This window comes from Photinus pyralis, unplaced genomic scaffold (genome assembly GCF_008802855.1).
Source record: "Photinus pyralis isolate 1611_PpyrPB1 unplaced genomic scaffold, Ppyr1.3 Ppyr1.4_LG5, whole genome shotgun sequence".
NCBI classification, from domain to species: Eukaryota; Metazoa; Arthropoda; class Insecta; order Coleoptera; family Lampyridae; genus Photinus; species Photinus pyralis.
In genome coordinates, this window is record NW_022170596.1 from 4618531 (window position 1) to 4637457 (window position 18927).

Below are 18927 nucleotides of genomic sequence, written 5' to 3' on the forward strand. Positions count from 1 at the left end.
AATCACCAAATAAAAATACAACTTATTATAGTTTTAAAATTTGGCCAAAATGTTCTTTGGACCTTCCTCTTGAAAATATCCAAAAACCCCATATGCGGCCATTTTCAATTTTAGGTCCCTTTTTTCGGTTTTTTCTCAATATCTCGAAAATTATCAGCTTTTTCATGACCACATATTTACAAAACAAAAGCTCATTAAATTTCCTACGCACTACCCATTTGGCAGATATATACCTAGAGCAGAACTTCTGAATAGTCTAATTTCCCTACCACGACACCAAAAACGCCTTCCGACATACCTGGTTTTAGCGCGCGTTTACCACCAGATCCAATTGCGGTGGGAAACCTTCTGAACCAAAAGAATGGGAATGGAAAGAGGTGTCGTTGGCACATATCAACTTTGTTATTTGCTATGGACGCCATATTGGATTTTTATGTCACACGATAGAGAAGAAAATTACAAAACCAAAGATACCTTAGTATTTCATTTGGGAATGAATCTTGAATTTTTCCCTCCTGCAATTCTTTGCCCAGAGAAGCGACTTTGTATCCATTATGGGAAACATTGGAAAAAATACTCACCCTGTATATCTCCCAACTGATTAATGCTAGAAAAAATCTTTTTATACGTTTTTTTTTAGGAAATTGAATGAGCTTACATTTTGTAAATATAAGAGGTTATGACAAAGTTGGGTTTTATGAGATATTGAGAAAAGCTGAAAAAAAAGAGGCCTAAAATTCAAAATGGCGTTGCGCACCTCCCACATTTGAGGTTTTTGGATATGTTCAAGATGAAGGTCCAAAGTACATTTTGGCCAAATTTCAAAACTTTTTTTAATGTTTATTTAACCTAGATTGACGGCTAAATTTATTTTTACATTAAAATCACCTACTACTACAACATTTTACAGTTTATCAGATTATTCAACAAAATTTTCATGCTATTTTAAAAACGTCAGTCTCCCAACTGTGACCCAAAAGAACTATACCAAAAAATTTCAAAAATGTTTACCGATTTCTCACATATAGAACAATTGATCGCATATTACTGTCCTTTAGAGGTTCCAACCCAGTGGCAATACTTCAAAAAATGCCTATTCTTCTGGACGCTTTGAGTTATGCAGTTATTTATTTCCAAGCTGAAAATGTAGCCATAAAATAACTCATTATTCAAGATAAGCTTCAAACTCAGGGCAGTTACAAATGTCCAATCTGGAACCTGAAACATATTTAAATAAATTTTGTGCATTTAGAGTTAATTGACTAACTTTTACTCAAAAATTTCTTAGTGTGAAAGAAAACGTGGTTTGGTAATGTATAGTAATATTTGGTGCATATGTAGTTTAAATTGGTACTTGATGGAGATTTGTGATCAATAAAATTGACCCACATAACACATGGCAAAAATGGAAGTATGAAACAAACCGTTTACATAGATTATTTATTTCGACATTCGACATCAAATAACAGTAACGATTGTACAAGCTTGAAACAATCATGTCAGTTGGTTCTTTAACAGCCATTGTTTACAAAACTGACATTGTCAATACATTTAATTATCTGTGCTGTAAGTCACAAATTCGCACATTTCTACAATCAAGTTCTAGTATTAGGGCCAAAGTACAGGAAAATATTTAAAATTAGGCAAGATAAATGAAGTACATACTATCCCTCTTGCAGAATAAAAAAAAATTTGAGCAAAACCACTTTCCGCTTTACGTGTAACCCAAAATTACAATTACCAAAATACCAAACCTTTTTGTAATATAAACACACGAACTAAATATATTAAAACAGAGGGCAATTTTCTAAATAAATGCGTCTTCTAAACCTTGTAAAAGCTATCTATAAATATTTACAAAGTATACAGTTTCTCAAAAACTGACAATTTGTTTACCTTTATCAAGAATATCTGACAATTTTGCGCCTGGCAAACTTCAAATTGTTCTTGTTAATAAAATAAACAAAAGGATCTTTATCATGGGATAATATATCTTTGATAATATACAAGTTATTATTACTCGGTAAATTTATTAATTAATCGTTCTTACATTTACCAGCGAGTTTTGGAGTTCCTATATGAAGTGCCTTTCACTTCACATTTTGACTAGGTTACTTTCAAAAAGTTATATTCATTAAATACCAAACCATGGCCCAATGTACCACTAAAATAAACAATAATCATATTTTAAACATGTAATTTGTTTACTATATAAAAAAATAGCTGATGAATATACAATATTTACAGCTTATTCAGACTTTCCCACAAAATTAGTTTTAAGAAATAAATAAAACTAATCATAGTACAATAAATAAATTTGATATGTACAACCAGCTGACAAATACAAAGGTGTCTCTTTAAAAACTAGTTGTGCGTATTAAATTTATTCTGGCAAATCTTATCAAATAATTTTGTACAATTTCAATCGAACAGTAGACAATGTATTATATACAATATTTACAACGATAATTTGGAACCAATCATCCAATACAATATTTAATTCACAAAACAACTAAATATTTAGGTTTCTCCGCACGTGACATCTTTTGCCCAAAATATTACAGACAAATCGACCTTTACGCAAAACAAATCAGTGCGTATGTACAAATTCGGCGATATTAGCCAACAAGTAATAAATTCGGTGTAGATTATACAATTCGCAAGATGGATAGATGGACTGATATCCCAAATATCTAAATATAACTAATAATGGACACAGCCTTCTTTTCATTTACATTTTCAATCGGATCCATCAGCTTAATCAAATGCCAACGGCTGCACCAACTTTCGCCAACTTTTCCACAAATTTCGAGACACATCTCGTACTGCGATAATTTCTCAATTTTTTTTTCAATTGAGAACAAGAGAGCCAGCACATTGTACAAGACGTTCTTGCAATTAAGTCTCCCGTTCTTTCTTTACTTTATATTCCTCGCCCAAAATTGTCGCAATTTCTCCTTGCATAAAAGCCCACGGGACATTGGAATTTGCCAATGGACATTTTTCTCCACTTGGACAATAGACCTACAAGACAAATTATTACATATTAAGTATAATAGTTTTGGAAAATTCAATTAAATAAATTTGAGTAATGACCATTCGCGTGATTTTGGTTTTCACTAATCGTTTTCTGCACACTCTTTCCTAAACGTATTCAAAACTGGAAAGGGGCCATCTCTATTTGTGATAGCATTAAGAGATGCAGCAAGATTGTGTTCCTCTATTAGGGATCGGTTACTGAAACATTACTTACTATTTTTAAAAAGCTCAACTTTCTTATTTCTTACGGACGCCATATTGAATTTTTACATCACTGGATAGAGAAAGAATTACACAACACACATTTGGGAATCAACCATTAATTTTTGCCTTGATGCTTACAATGTATTTTTTATGACAATTCCATCTCCACGTTGATGGTGATATAAGAGACAATAAAGGAAAAATGTTAAAGCAATTTCAAGCAAGCTATGGAATGATTGCCATAAGAAATACATTGTAAACTTCAAGGCAAAAATTCAAGGTTGTTTCCCAAATGAAATACTGTAGAGCACTGAGCAATCATATTGAACATTAAAATCCCAAACTAAATGCTGATTTCTTAATGTGCCGTTAGGATCACTACCAGTAGCGTAAGTTTGTAACTTCGAAACCACTTTGAAATTTTCGCACTTGTTTTGTTTTTTTTAAAATATAAGTCCTAAACTATGCGTTTTATTTAAAAACCTTCCCTATACCTTTTTAAAGTAGACTAAAATGGATACCATTTGAGAGCATTGCATGCTTTTTATTGTCACATGCTTTTTATTGTCAGGAAGAGTTCATGAAAAACTGTTATGCGATATAATATGTAAAATTGTACTCTGTTATCCTCCTCTGTTAGTTAGTCTCTGAATGTACCTTTGTATTTTGTTTGTAATATTTTTTTTTCCAATGACGACCGTAAGTGTACCCACACGGATAACGGTATAATAAATATTATTATTATTATTATAGCAAAACCAGCCCCATATTTACCAACATCAGCCCTCCAAAAATGTAAATTTTAAGGTTTGGTCAATTTTCGACCCCAATATCGAGGAAAATACTCATTTAACTGGAAAAGTCATGGAAAATATTGTGAAAAATGTAATTACCTTTAATTTAAGCACAGAATGACTATCTGTAGATCATATAGTTTACTCATAAATCTTAAAAATCCAAAAATTGTTTGCAAAATTGCTCTATTTAGTTGTTGGTAGCGCTTATGATGGAGATCTTGACGAAAAATTAAATGTGAGGCTGTAGAAAAACGCTTATACAAAAACGAGGAGTGTACATGTACTTACCAGGGCCCGGTAATTAACAAATTTAGAGAAGGGGCCACATGATGTGGGGTGGGCGACATCTGGGCGCCGTCCCCGAGCGTGTTATACTAGGTGGTGATTTTTCTGTTTTTTTCCTATCTTCTTCTACAGTTTTAGTCCGATTGTTTTTAAATTGTCATCGGAAAGATCTTGTAAACGCGTACAACCCCTGCGCATCTTAGTTTTTTTCTGACATGTGTCCCAAGTGCGACCTGCACCAGTCTCGGCATAAAATATTTCAAGATCCTGTAACCTGCAGAATATGTGTTTCCTTTGTGCTGCATCAAACTGAACAAACCTAAACCGACTACTGACTAAAAAGAGGGTACTTTGAGCCAAAAACATCACTGAGAGTATGAGTGTATGTAGATATTCTTTCCTAGGCGAAGAAAACAGGGAGGCATGCCAGTTTTCTTTAAACAAACTCATGGACCAGATCGAACGCTATTACAAGCCTCGAAAGCTCAGTCATCGTACGAGGAGAATCCACTCCGCCCCCCCCCCCCCCCTTGAACAAGGATCCTTCATGCAGTTCACATTTGACAATGCTGACGTTAATGTTGGATGGGAAAAACACTCTATGAGAGAGACGGCATCATGGTAATCACCCCAGTCTCTGCTGAATTGCCTAAAAAGGCAATCCCACGCTTGAAGAGTTGTATAACTGATCACACGATTGCTTGTTGGTGCTGAAATTCTGCCATCATCGCCAGACCTGTTATGGTTATATGGAAGTGGTCTTGCACTCCACAAGTACCAGGTTGGAACATTTGCTGTAATTCCGTTATTATATTTTTTTATGTTAATTAATCCTTTAATAAAACTACTGGCCGACCAGACAATTTGCAACATTGCAAAATGTGAATTGCTTGCTGTTTCCATGGCCAACTATGAAGAAAAAATGGAAATTGTAATTTTTCATTTATCCATGTTTATTATTTGAATGATAACTTGTTATACATACATGCTCGGAAAGAGAAAAAAAACTGTATCAAACTGTGTAAAAATCCAATATGGCGTCCATTTAAAATAAGTTGACGAAAATATCTTTCAAAATATCGCATTGGAATATTCATCAGCATCAAAAACTTTGCAAATTTAACCCAATCTAAAGTATAATAATAACAAAGATGGTCATGTTATCCTACTCAATTTAAGACACCCTGTATTCAAAAAACCAAAACAAGTGCGAACATTTCCCGGTTTTTCGAGCGCTGCAAAGTTGGATATACACTACTGGTAGTCAAATATAACTGGCCTACTAAGTGTTTAGTGTCACTGCTTTTGTAATTTTGTTTTATAGAGTGACGTAAAAATCCAATATGGCGCCCATAAGAAAATTTATGTGAACTACTCGAAACTCACAAATCACAAAAATTTTATTTAAGCACCATTAGAAAGCCCAGGAAATATCACCCATGGTTTAATTATAGTATATTTCGTCATAAGATTGTGATAGCGCGTATTACAAGAGAGTAAAAAAAATGCGCACGATGCCAACGAACCTGTAATACGCAGATTACAATTGCGTACCATACTTTTTCTACGAGTTCCGTGAATTTCGAAATGAAAATACGGCAAAACCCAAAAAAAGTCTGTTCACAGTTTGACATTTGTAGATAATTATCACTTCCAAGCATACGTGATCTATTCTAATTTTGTTACTGGTACTACAATGACTCTATTTAGAATAGTGAAAACCGGGTATCTCGTTTTTGATTGGTCGTTGGTTCCGGTCGCCATATTGGGGCTAATTTGTTATACTTTGGTATAGTAGTTTACGTGTTTTTTGTGTTCTTGTGAATAAAAGTGCTGCGTAAGGTAAAATGCGAGGTAAAATGTATATTGTGGACATTCGGTTCTATATAGACATAGTTTGGTATATTGCTTTTTCGTAGTCCGGACTAAATCAACGTGTTTTGTCATTCATTTAAGAGACTAAAATGGCACTTTTTCTCTCACAAAATGCGACGAGGGACAAAAACTGACAGCAGACACTGGAACTGTCAAATACAATTTAATGCTTAATGGCTACCTTTATATGTACAATTTGGTTCGTGCACCAAATGTTATACTTATTATACCGTTTTCCACAATCTTTTTGAATTTGGTAAGCAGTAGTTCCCGCATAGCTTCTTCTGCAGGTTTTAAACGATCATTTCCGCGCCGTTTATTTAACGAGAATCTTTAAATGAAACTGACATTGTTTATTATACATAATTTAACATTGCAAGGTATATTGATCCTACGATCAAACCATTTTTTAGCCCCAATATGGCGGATTATGCCAGTTGTGACCTTATTTTCAGGGAGGACGTAAAAAATATGTTTTGATACCTTTGAAAATAATTGAACATCAGCGTATTTCCAAAAATGACCAGTTGCAGTTTTTTGGTCATAACTTCGCTATTTATAGAGCTACAAAAAACTTGGAAAGCGGAAATTAATCAGTATACAATTTTGCATAACTTTGTCCCTTTAAGAGACTTCTATCTCTTACAGTTCACGAGATAGGTCACTGCATTTTCTGCATTTTTTGTGCTATACACGCGATTAAAAAAAATTGAAATGCAATGGCGTTTGTATTGGTTTTTGCATTAAAAAATCATCCAATCAAATTCAGTTTAGTTCACTAGTGCAACCTTTTGTTTAAATAATAATAATAATTTCATATATCAAACCCATCCAAATTTTATTTTATTTGCCAGTCATAATGTTTGATTATTTTATGGTGTGCAGAAAAATTTACGTCATAACCCCAATCCGCAATGATAAAATAAATTTGTAGTATCTTACCTCTGAACCTGCACCTTGTCTTTTAATGCTATCTCGACTACAAGGAAAACAAAACTTATGATGTGGTACAGATGGACACTGCACAAAATGTGTATCTTCTAATCTTTCCTGGCACAATGTGCATTTAAGGCTCGCGGCGGGTGGAGCGGCCGGAGCGACACCGTCCGTTCCCGCCGTCATCACCTCCCCAGGACCTATAGTACCGCCCGCATTTTCACTCGAGGTTACCGTTGTCGATGACACATGGCGAGATCCAGATGATCTGCGCCCACTCGAGCTTGCTGCAATAGCGTTTTCGTTAGATTTAAATAAAGACAGACAAAATTACAACCTGTCGAATTTGGCGAATGTTGAGAACCTCGAGAAGCGGATCTTGGCGCTGCGTTGGTCGGCGGGCTTCCGCCGGTAGATCTAGGGCTACCTGGAGGTAAATTATCGGCGACGGACATAAGCGCCGCCATTGGACTTTGACCGGATCCTTGTGTGGCTTGTGTCGGCGTTGCACTTGTGGCATTTGTTTCGGGCGGTGAGCTTGTCCTGGTACTTAGTGGAGAGTGTGAGTTTGCACCAGTGCCGCTTGCCACTGAAACGGTTGTCGTGTATCCTACAATCAGTTCTCTATATATAATATTACTGTATTAGTATAGCGGAATGTCCATTTGGAAAGGCAGCTTATTTCAGGAGGGACCGAAAATAAGAACTGAAACTCAATGTCGGTGGCTTTTACATTGTGGTTTCAAACATCAAGCATTTTAACCATAATTTTTTCACAAATTTTAAAATGTGACAAAATCACACCGGTCACATTTTAAATCCTGGCAGTATGCATATCTTGACAAATGTTAAGATGTGCTTTAAGACTGGATTTATGTTTGGTAACGAAAGCGCACCGGACACACTTTAAATCATTGGTGATCTTGTATATTAATAAATGTGTTTTATCATTAGATTTGTCATTCGATGCATAGTCACACTGAACACATTTTAATTCTTAGTAGTCTTGTACGTTAAAATGCTATTGGGCATGTGTTTTTTACATGGAATTACGTTTCCGATTATCATTTTGCCTGTAAGATGTCGTTGCAGTGCGTTTGTATTATGATCACAAATGACAACCCGCCTTTTTCTCGAATAAATTGTAAAACAGCTGTGAATAGTTCAAACATAAAGTAACAAATGCCAACATTTTTGGGTTAGATCGATTTTGCAGTCGCCATCGAAGAAATAATGTGCTTGGACTTTTTCCCACCGAAATTATCAATAAATATCAGATTTTTTAATCAAAATTGGGATGGTTGCCACCTAGTTTTCTTGATTCGGGTATCTGTATCGAATGGAAAAATAATCTCGAACGCGCTTCGTTCTAGCATTTGAAACATTGGTGCCATTGCGCTAAACGGAGCGGTTTGAACATCGTACCGATATGTTCAATTTACCTTTTTATAAGAAGCGCTGTGTAGTGTGTAGTTATGCACCAATCGAATTCACGAGACATTAGGTAAGTGTCCAATGATGGATTAGTACCGAAATTAATTCATTTATTTCAAACGTGCACGTCCGTCACAACAAAAACTTGTGTAATGTCGGCCGCAACCTTGATATCCACCCTAGCAACAATAAAACAACTTTAATTCGTACCTAAATTGAAAACTGTAAAATGTGGAATGCATTGCAAATGTGAAAATAACAGTTGAATAATAGGTTTGATTTAATTGCTTATTGTTTTATAACAGATTCATAAACATCAGTTGAAGGGGGGAAGCGAATCGTCAAGGTTGATCAACCCTGATTAGGTGAACTGCCTACTATTTTTCCACAACAGGATTATCAAACATATGAGACTCGGGAGACCTTGTGAGTAATACCGTATGTACGTTACGAATAGCCACGTATTACAACAAATTTGATACGAGGGATGAAGTTAATTTGAGAAATGGTCGGACGTATGCCCGCGAAGGTTTCTATGTAAATAAATTGGTATGAAGTTCGCCGGGTGTGCGTATGTCCCATCCAAGAAAATATGGACTAATAGGCGGTATGTCGTTCACCACTCCCGCCCAAGGAAACGAGATTTCCCAAAGGCGGTAGGTAGTTCGCCGGATCTGCTAGTATTTTATAAACAACATGTTTATTTTTGGCTGTTTCCTTACTTCCTCTAAAAAGCGACAAAATGCACTCGCGGTCGTCATCGCCGCAAGGCTCAAATTATCAGCGCAGAAAACCCTTGTATATAAGGAAGTCGTATCATGTTGCCAAATAAATTTTCTTAATTAATTGTGTGACGGCAAATGACAAGGTTCTCTTTAACGTGACAACGCGCCTGCACAAATACCCGAAGACACGCTAAAATATGTTCTTCACCTTGTGGGCCCCAGGTTATTTAAATAGTTACTTGGCACTCCAGTGAAGAATTGCAAGCCGCTAGTTACAAAGTTGTATCTTTCATACGAGTCTCGATGACGGTGGTGGTGGACAATTCGATAACTATGATTTGAAACTGTTTCTACGTCTACTACCAACTCCTAATTATTTGTTAGTAAGTTAAAAAAAACTGTTAGTATGTAATAATCTCTTACTTATTGTGTGGTGATACTCAACCTTCAGTAACAAGAGGTCTGAATCCAAGACATATTTATTTAGTCTCTCCGATTACAGGGTAAAGTAATCTCCTCGCAGTTTCTACTATAATTACAGCACTAAAGAATAAATATATCCATGCCCCCATTCGTTCTTATAGAAAAATGCCTTCTTCAAAAGGTACAGGTGCAGATACCGTTGCATTATTATCATTTCCTTTAGGCAGCTGTGCTAAGAACGGGAGGGTCGTGTAAACATCTGCCATTGTATTTCCTGTCTTTAACCGAAAGATCGAAAGCGAAAAAAATTCTTTGACGCAATAATGCTTATAAGTTCCTGTAGGGTACGAAAAATAAAAGTGTATTGTGATATTAAATAAATTGTCTCTTAAAACATTAATTATTAATTTTTTTAAACAATTATGTTTCCGTATTTTCCATTGTCTTGAAGATAAAGACAGTAGTATTTTTGAACGTGGTCTTTTTATTGTGTATTCAAAACTCAAAAAAATATACGAGGTGTTCCATTACATCAATAATTCGGATTATCGGTCAAACCTGAAAGCATATTCGAATTCAAATTTGCACACATGCATCTATCAAAAAACTTTACTCTTCACTTTGTGAGTACCTACTCCGTTACGACCATTCGTTCTCCAAAATATATCTCTGTTGTTAGTAATCCGATCAGGTCGAATGTCAGGTGGTACCGTTGGATGCGTCTCAGAGAGACCTATCACTTTCCATTTGCAAGTACCCACTTCCAACACTCCGTTCTCAAGATACTCGCATATGAAGTTTTGACCCTACAAGCGAAGTTTCATAAGGATTTCTCCGCAAATAAGATAGTCACCGCGGAGTAGATCGTTTGCGCACCGCTGGAACCTAATTAAATCAGTGCGCCATTCGAAAACGCGACTTTTAATCCGGCTCATATTCAATAACACTTGTACTTGGACTCGTAGAAATCGATTGGCGACAGTTTCACATCGCTATCTCTCTTCGTTCTCGAATTATGTATATGATAAAATCAATTATAATAAATATACAAGGTTTTTGCCGAATTCTAAAAATTAGGCAAGAGTACACTTTATTTTAGCAGATATAACAAAACTGTAGTAAAAAGTTTTTAGAATTAAAAGCTATGGTAGATTATCAATTGTCATACAAATCAGCCTGCTTTGATTTTTGTTACAGACATGAGTTCAAAAGTATTGGATGGTGGTGAAAAAATCAAAGTAGACTGATGACAATTGAAAGTCTTCCATAACTTTTAATGCTACACAACTTTTTAGCCTATACCTTGAAGGTGTGCCAGGCGACCATCAAATTTCGCTGGCTAAAAGCCCCCCCCCCCCCACACAAACGAATAATTTCCTGAGATGCTCTTTTTGAAAGTAAAACGTGCATAACTTTAACACACGACAACCAATGGGTTTGTACAAACTATAACATTCCCGTGCGACTATTTTTCGAGATCAGTGAGCACGGGGTTGGGGGGGGGGGGGCTAGTTTTATCTTTCATCCAACTTTCTACCAACCATAGCTGATCGTGAAAGACGTGCCACTTCCGGTTTCAACGGAACATAGTATGGCACCCTGTGATTGCATTTGGAATTTGGACTAAAATATAGGTCGTCCATTAATCACGTGACGCTCCAAGAGGGGGAAGAGATAGCAAGGTCACAAGGGGCGAGGGGGTGCACTGACATAATTACGTGTATTGTTGTATTGCTAAAACTCGCAATTTCGTTGTCCGTCTGTACATTTTTATCACGGTCTCAATTTTCCACAATTAAATTACATCGAGAATTACATTATAGGTGCTTACTTCTATTCAAGATACTTTGTAATGTAATTTTGGACAGGAGAAGGGCTCAATCATGGTATTCTCCGATGGCACAATAGACAATTGATTCAAACATTAAAAAAATTAGATTGCGAGGGGGGGGGGCTTGAAACAACAACATTTTGTGGTCGTCTGGCACGCCTTCAAGGTAATGGATTCCCGTATTGTTACCTACAGCAATAAATTCCAGGACTCGAGGACAATTCCCCTGAAAGATCAATACCGTGAAAGTCCGTCCGGACAGACGGCCGGACAAAACACAAACTATAGCGATTAAAAAATGTGCTAAAAATACTATTTTTCGTTTAAATTCAATAATGTATTTTATTTTAACAATGATCATAGTAACCATGGCATAGTAATTACAATCAATTTCCGTAGAATGTGAATATGTAATAATATATTTTGTCTGGAGCAGTTTTTAAAATCCGAGCCTGATAGTAATTTCGTTGTCACCCGGTATACAGTGTGTAAACGCAATTACTGATCATATGAATATATTTAAAATGTTGGTGGGTGATATGAATAAAAACGAATAGTAAATAGTATTTTCATGTCACTCGTGACTACCAATTTCAAAACTTAAATTGCACACATTGTATATTTGCACATTGAATAATGAATTCTCCATACTTGCGTTTAACTCTTTTAAAAACTTGAAAAATATTTGTATGTATATTACTTTTCCGCTGGTTGTAAAAAACCCTTTGGGATACAAATTAAAAATTTTATTACTATACTCGGAGAACTTCGTACTACCTTTGGAAAATCCCGTTTTTCCCGTACCCCGCCCCGTGGGAAGTATTTTTCGGAGTATGTACACCTTAACGCCTTCAAAGAAACCTACGTTCTAAATGTCAAGTCTCTTTTCGACTGTAAAATATAAAATGCTGTTCTTTCTTGTTCCCGTTCCCGTGGGAATTTCGGAAAGTGTTTTACTACATCAGAAACTTAAACCATGGACTGCTAATTGCAAACAAAATATAGTCAAGGACGTCGCTTGGAGTGTTTCAGCTTCAGGGTATACGAGTCTATCCGAAGACACGATTTAACTGGGACCTTTAAATTAACAAACGTCAATTAATTAACCGCCTAGAAATGCCAAAAAAGCAAACTTTTTCTTATTTCAGGGCGTATAGAAGATAATTACGCGATCCGAGTGGTGTTTACACGACTTTACTTTACCCTGAGCTTCACCTATCCACGACTACACCACCTCCGTGACCACTCAATTTGTATTAAAAGTATATGACTAATAGCAGTCCGTGTACTGTACGGTCTAAGATCAAAAACCTTCGCGGGCATGCGTAATTGATACGTAGAGCCGTAGTAGATCTGGCTTTGGCGCCATCTATTAGTTATAGTCCGATTTAAAATGATGGAAAAGAGAAAAATCGTTCTTGTTACGTCTTTCCGTATAATTTTTGGAAATTATCTTTTACACAAACCTTGTCCCGATAATATATGAATATCTTGTTTATGACGTCTTGTCACGAACTTATAAATTAAGATGGACTGTTAATGCTAAATTGACAAATGACACCTACATGGGGTCAGCCATGACGTGCACTCACTTGGCGCGAAATTCAAATCAACTAATAAACAAGCATTAACCTCACGTTTTCTAAATAAATTACTGTGACACATGTCATTTTCCAAGGCTGCAATAGTCTCAAAACTTGAGCACTAGGAAAATTCCCCTAGAAAATAACCGAGAAAATAACTAAAACGTGCACATCATGGCCGCGCCCACGCTAGGACCATTCTACCTCTATGCAACTGTTTGATCCGCAGTCCATCTTAATTTATAAGTTCGTGCGTCTTGTGCTCCTCCACTCCCCTACTCCACACAAATAACTCTTATTCAATCGAATCACTTGCTTTACTCGCTCGTGTCGCAAACGTAACACAAGCCCTATTAAGGAAGTACCGTATCGACAGTATCGGCGACTTTTCCTTCCCCTACCGATCACGGTACAATCGTCACTTGATGCGACACCGTTGTCTTTTCTGCTTCAAGGAAACTTGTATGGAATCATTTTGGAGAATATCCGCAGAGACGTATGTTGTGATCAATGGTGCATGAAATTTGAGTTTTGACGCCTCTTGATGAAAATCTGTGGTCAATCGGGACCTTTGAGAAAAGCATGAATTCATGTTTGCCGGTAAATTTACCCCTCCGTACGGTGGCGTTGGTTTAAAAAAAAATTAAAAAAGCGGCAAAAAAAATTAGTTCCGTCAGTTTGTTAAGAGGTGCTCACGCGGTGTATAACAATTGTTGGTAAAATTGTGAATCAAATATCAGGGAGGCCTTTGCATTCCTGCACTTCCCTGAAAAATCCGTCTAAACTGCTGGAAGAGACCAGTGTAGGGCGTTGTAGAAGGGAAGGGAAAAAAAGATCGTATGAATCAAGTGCATAGCGAACGTGAAAATGTCTCGGCGAGGTCAATTTGAAATTCCTTCGCCCGAGAGAAATTTTTCTACAACAGGGACAAAAAATGTGCTTCTTCAAGTTTTTTACGTTTCGTCTTGAGCAGTTACTGTTATTTAAAGTTGTCTCGCTACCTACATTGATTAAGAAATTGATGACGTTTCAAACCGGATATTTTGTCCTCAAATGTTGGTCGCGAGCGCAAAACAATTTTGTTTAAAAAAAGGGCGGTATTAGATATCCAATCAGAGGAGACATGCTCAATTCAAGACCAAACTCCACTGATGTAAATAAACGATTTTACTTTACCGATGACGATAGTTTTGAAGGAATCCACAAACAGACGAAGAATATATTTACGTCGGAACCTAAATACTAAAAAAAAGTCGAAGCAACGGTAAAGTAAAATGGGAGCGGCATGCAGGAACGTAGTATGGGTTCTCCGCATAAATAAATACGGCTGGCTGGCCACAATATTGTGAAAGCAATGACGTAGTAGACGGGCGAGTAATAACGCAAACCGGTCGCTCGGGCAAAACTGGTTTCTTTAAAACATCGAACAGAAGAGTTTAGTAAAAATAAGGCCACATACAACAATTCTCGCAAGGGCAACATGTCATTAAAACTTAATCAATATTTTTAAAGTGAAAGTATTGAAGAACGTATGGAAAAAGTCGCGCGCATATATTTCCCTATGACTCAAGGGGAACGGATTGCGTGAGACATATGATTTCTCTGAGCCGAGCAGCAACGTTTTGTAAAAATAAACATTACGTCAGCAGTATTATAAATGTCACTTGAGCCCGACCGTTGAACCGGATGCAAAGCTTACAAAGGCTTGGTGTTCTAACCAAATGCTAAAGCCACCATTATCGTGAAGCGTGTGACGTATACTTCACGTCTGGCATGTTAATACGTGACGTCATACCATTATATTATTAAATAAGCTGCACTTTCCTGTAATTAAAGAAAATGGGATATCTCTCTCACCATTAGATTTAAACGCAGTTGCGGTGTCAAATGACGGCGTTCTAATCGGATGCTTTTCCTGTTTAAATGTCCTTTCGGCAATCGCGAAGGGTTGCGCCAAAGAAACCGCGGGTAAAGATTCTCCTCGAGTTAGAGGAGGTCTTACGCCACTGCTATGTTCCTCGACGGACATCATTCGTTTGGCTCCGTTTAATTCTCCGTTAGGATGGTGACCGTGATGGTCATCTTCGTCGTTATTTGATAATCCACGTTTCAAGCCTTGTTGGGGAATAGAAGTAGGTCTGCCGTTGCTAGCATGGTGATGCTGCTGCAAGGGGTGATGGGAAGCAGCTGTCATATGAGCTGCTGTAGGTAATCTGACCGTTGCGCGGCTCACCATCGCTTCGTGATCAACTGCAGCCTCTTGCAGCGGACGGGGCATCGAAGAGGACCCTCTCGGAGGAGGGGCCGATTGTGCAGCTTGATATTCCGTGGCTAAAATTCCCGATCTAGAATGATGTAAGCCGTAACTGGCGGAGTGGTGCGTTCCGGACTGCTGTCGACTCGTAGCAGCAACTACGTCGCCATTCTGATGTTCGTGACTGGCTGTACGATGGCTTTTGGGATTATGACTCGACCGTTGCTCTTGAAAACCGTGAGCGCGTTTCATTTGACGCGCATTTTCTAATACAACCTCGATACGATCGGCACCCTCATAGTTCACACACCCCCTACAAACCGCTTCCGTAAAATCATGCACCATCGCCCACGGCATTCGCGGGAGATCGCATAAATAACAATGCTGCCGTTTCGCTTGCTGCATTTGCATTACCGACATTTTAGTTTCACTTTATATCACACAACGAAATGTACCTACGCACAGACACCACCTAAAAGACGCCAATTCGCTTACAACCGTACAAAACCATACTAGATATACGTGAGGACGATAAAACAACATAACACGATGGCCGTTGCGCAGTAACTGACTAAACCCCCGTCGTACCCGTACAACTTGGTAAATTCCCCGTCCCCGCAACCCGCGCGCCTTAGTCCTCGTTAAAGACATAAGGGGGGCCGCATCGAGTCGGTCACAGTAATCGTTACGGATCATGACGTCACTCAACTAACCAATGGCAATGGCATGATACGTCACAAATAAACTTTAGCGGGAGCGAAGGATGCCATGTTGCTCTGTTGCTGCCAGTGAAGTAATTTTAATGTCACCGTTAATTTTGACCTAAATTCGATTCGATTGTACATCAGGTGCAAATTTGTTTACCAAACACGAAATTATTTTACAAAAGACGCAAACATGACAAATTATGCCTACAAAATACACGACAAAGGTGCATTTTTCAAGCAGATACGTCATTAGGAAGTCCTCACTACCCGCTTTAGACGTTTCGTGACTTTCGTGTAAACTAATAATCCGTCTAGAAAGTATTCGGAATTTTAATATTCTTTTTATTTTTAAAATAAAAATAAAACCAATGCAGCTGCACAAAATCTCTCATTATACAGGGTGTTACAAATTCGATTGCTATCTTAGTAACTTGAGATAAAGAGTTGATTAAATATGGAGGCAAAGATTTCCGTCGAGAACTTTCTTAAGGCACTTTTCTATGCTCTTTAAGACCTTATTTTTTTAAATACGATTTTTTTTTCATTTTGGAGTAGGCCTTGATTTCCTATATATTTGTGTTTTCATCAATACATGTCGTTTGAAGTTTCAACATTGAAGAGTAGGCATTGATCGAATAATTTATTAATGTCTTAGGTACAGGGTGGCCAACTAAGAATGCGAGGTACTGTATCTGAGAATCTATCCATCGTAGAGGCTTGCGGTAAAAAAATTTATTACTAAAGCGGCCACGAGAAAAACCTGGAAAATATTTTTAAGTTTCTGAAATGGCCGCTAGGGGGCGTAACTGCAATCTGGAATCTAAAAAAGTGATGTTTCTGTGAATTCCGCTATATTAACCTAACAAAAAAATACCCGGTCTTTGAAGTCGACGATAATCTGAACAATTTTTCCTGTGGTTGTCGAAAATATTACACTAATTTTGTTTTATTATAAAATGTTAGTCGCTATCGATTTCGGACTTTATTTCTCGTCCATCATCAGGCGATACCTCGGAATGGCTAAACGAATCATGGAATGTAGTGAAAGTATGTATTTACTGAATATTATTTTGAATCTGTATAATTTACGTGACGAATGATAGGCGTGTATGGTAAAATGAGGTTGGAATATTTTTTCATGTATCTCTAAACATGAAGTGGTGGGGGGTATTGAAAGGTTTCCCTAAAGAACACCCTGTATCTTCGAAACGGCTGAGACGATTTAAACAAACTCGGATTAGTTCAAAAGAGCTATTCTTCAGCTACAAATATTATACTATTTGAAGTTTTGTTAGTTTCACATATCACCGCTTGAGGGCTTTTTTCGACAATCCGACAGAAATGGTTAATTTTCTCAAACAAATTAAATGCATTGGTTCGATTTTTTTTCATGAAAAAGTAGCTAAATGACAATCTCGCGAAAACGGCACCTCGAGCATTTACGGCGGCATTAAAAGCTTCCTTTTTTAAATCGATCCACCTTAGGGCCACAAATTATATAATAAAAATAATTCCGGAAAAATTATCTTAAAAAAATAAAATTTTGAGGGTATAAAATTTTCTTTGGCCTAACTAAATTTTAGGTTAGGAACAAGATATCGAGATGCGGTTTTCGCGAGCTTGTTTAGGCATCATTTAGCTACTTTTTCATGAAAAAAAAATGGAACCAGTGCATTTAATTTTTTTGAGAAAATTAACAATTTCTGTCGGAATGTCGAAAAAAGCCCTCAAGCGGCGATATGTGGAACTAACAAAACTTCCAATATTATAATATTTGTAGCCGAAGAATAATTCTTTTCAATTAACACGAGTTTGTTAAAATCGGCTCAGTCGTTTCGAAGATACAGGGTGTTCTTTACGGAAACCATTGAATACCCCCACCACTTCATTTTTAGAGATACAGGAAAAATTGTCAAACAAAAAAGGTTCAGATTGTCGTCGTCTTCAAAGACCGGACATTTTTTTGTTAGGTTAATATAGCGGCATTCACAGAAAAATAACTTTTTAGATTCCAGATTGCAGTTACGCCCCCTAGCGGCCATTTCAGAAACTTAAAAATATTTTCCAGGTTTTTCTCGTGGCCGTTTTAGTAATAAATTTTTTTACCGCAAGCCTACGATGGACAGGTTCCCAGATACAGTACCTCGCATTCTTATTTGGCCACCCTGTACATACTGGGTGGTCCAAAAGTTACTTTCTTACGTAAATCTTTAATAATTTTTGAAAAAAAAAGATAGAAACCAATGAAATAAATTGCAAATGACAGTATATTTCATAGAAGTCCGGAGTTGTCTCCAATTTGCCGTCCGTTCAAAGTCGATAAAAGGTGGCTTTTTATGAATTAAAACATAAATTAATAATTATAATTGAGATAAACTATGGGTGGGTAACTTTTGCATCATGGGATGCCCTATTTAAATTAGTAATAATAAAGGAGACCTATAATTAAAACTTTCATAAAAATACATGATACTTTTTTAAAGGCTACGAGAACTTACGGAGATTGTGGGTTCTCCACCTCACCATTACATTTCTATTTTATATTTATAAATAATTTCTTTTCTTTCATATCTATTTATATTATGCGTAATTTTTTGTTCTATGGACAATATTGCAAGGATTTTGTAGTCTTAAACTCACTGTGGAGCGATATAATTTTTTATTAACTTCTTCTTGGAGAAGCTCCTTTCGCAACTATCAACACTAATAGCAATTTTTAAAAAACTCTTAGAGGAATTACAATGTTGGGTACAGTATTTTCCAATTTATACAGTTTTACAGTAGTGCCGCAACACTCGTAGTGATGCTCAACCCCCCTGGACTCGCCCTTGAAA

General features: G+C 36.9%; 1 protein-coding gene across 2 annotated transcripts; it reads right to left on the minus strand.

Moving 5' to 3' along the window:
* Positions 1 to 1426: 1426 nt before the first annotated feature.
* On the minus strand, positions 1427 to 15976 carry LOC116172641 (interferon regulatory factor 2-binding protein-like A). Of its 2 annotated transcripts, none has more exons than XM_031489888.1 (4): positions 14990 to 15976; positions 7474 to 7725; positions 7143 to 7423; positions 1427 to 3024 (listed from the first exon to the last, which is right to left on the minus strand). In XM_031489888.1, the coding sequence occupies exons 1-4, from the start codon at positions 15804 to 15806 to the stop codon at positions 2899 to 2901; spliced, it is 1476 nt and encodes a 491-aa protein (XP_031345748.1). In that variant the 5' UTR covers positions 15807 to 15976; the 3' UTR covers positions 1427 to 2898. The 2 variants fall into 2 exon arrangements, with proteins under 2 accessions (XP_031345748.1, XP_031345747.1); XM_031489887.1 differs by having other exon boundaries at positions 7474 to 7746; positions 14990 to 15973.
* Between the last annotated feature and the right edge of the window lie 2951 nt (positions 15977 to 18927).

What these genes read in the sequence shown, in the direction of transcription:
- LOC116172641 (XM_031489887.1), bottom strand. Translation starts at nt 15,806, where the DNA reads ATGTCGGTAATGCAAATGCAGCAAGCGAAACGGCAGCATTGTTATTTA. An exon ending in AACTGCGTTTAAATCTAATG is followed by an intron (nt 7,747 to 14,989) that starts GTGAGAGAGATA and finishes AACTGATTGTAG; the next exon opens with GATACACGACAACCGTTTCA. An exon ending in GACAAGGTGCAGGTTCAGAG is followed by an intron (nt 3,025 to 7,142) that starts GTAAGATACTAC and finishes TTTGTCTTGTAG; the next exon opens with GTCTATTGTCCAAGTGGAGA.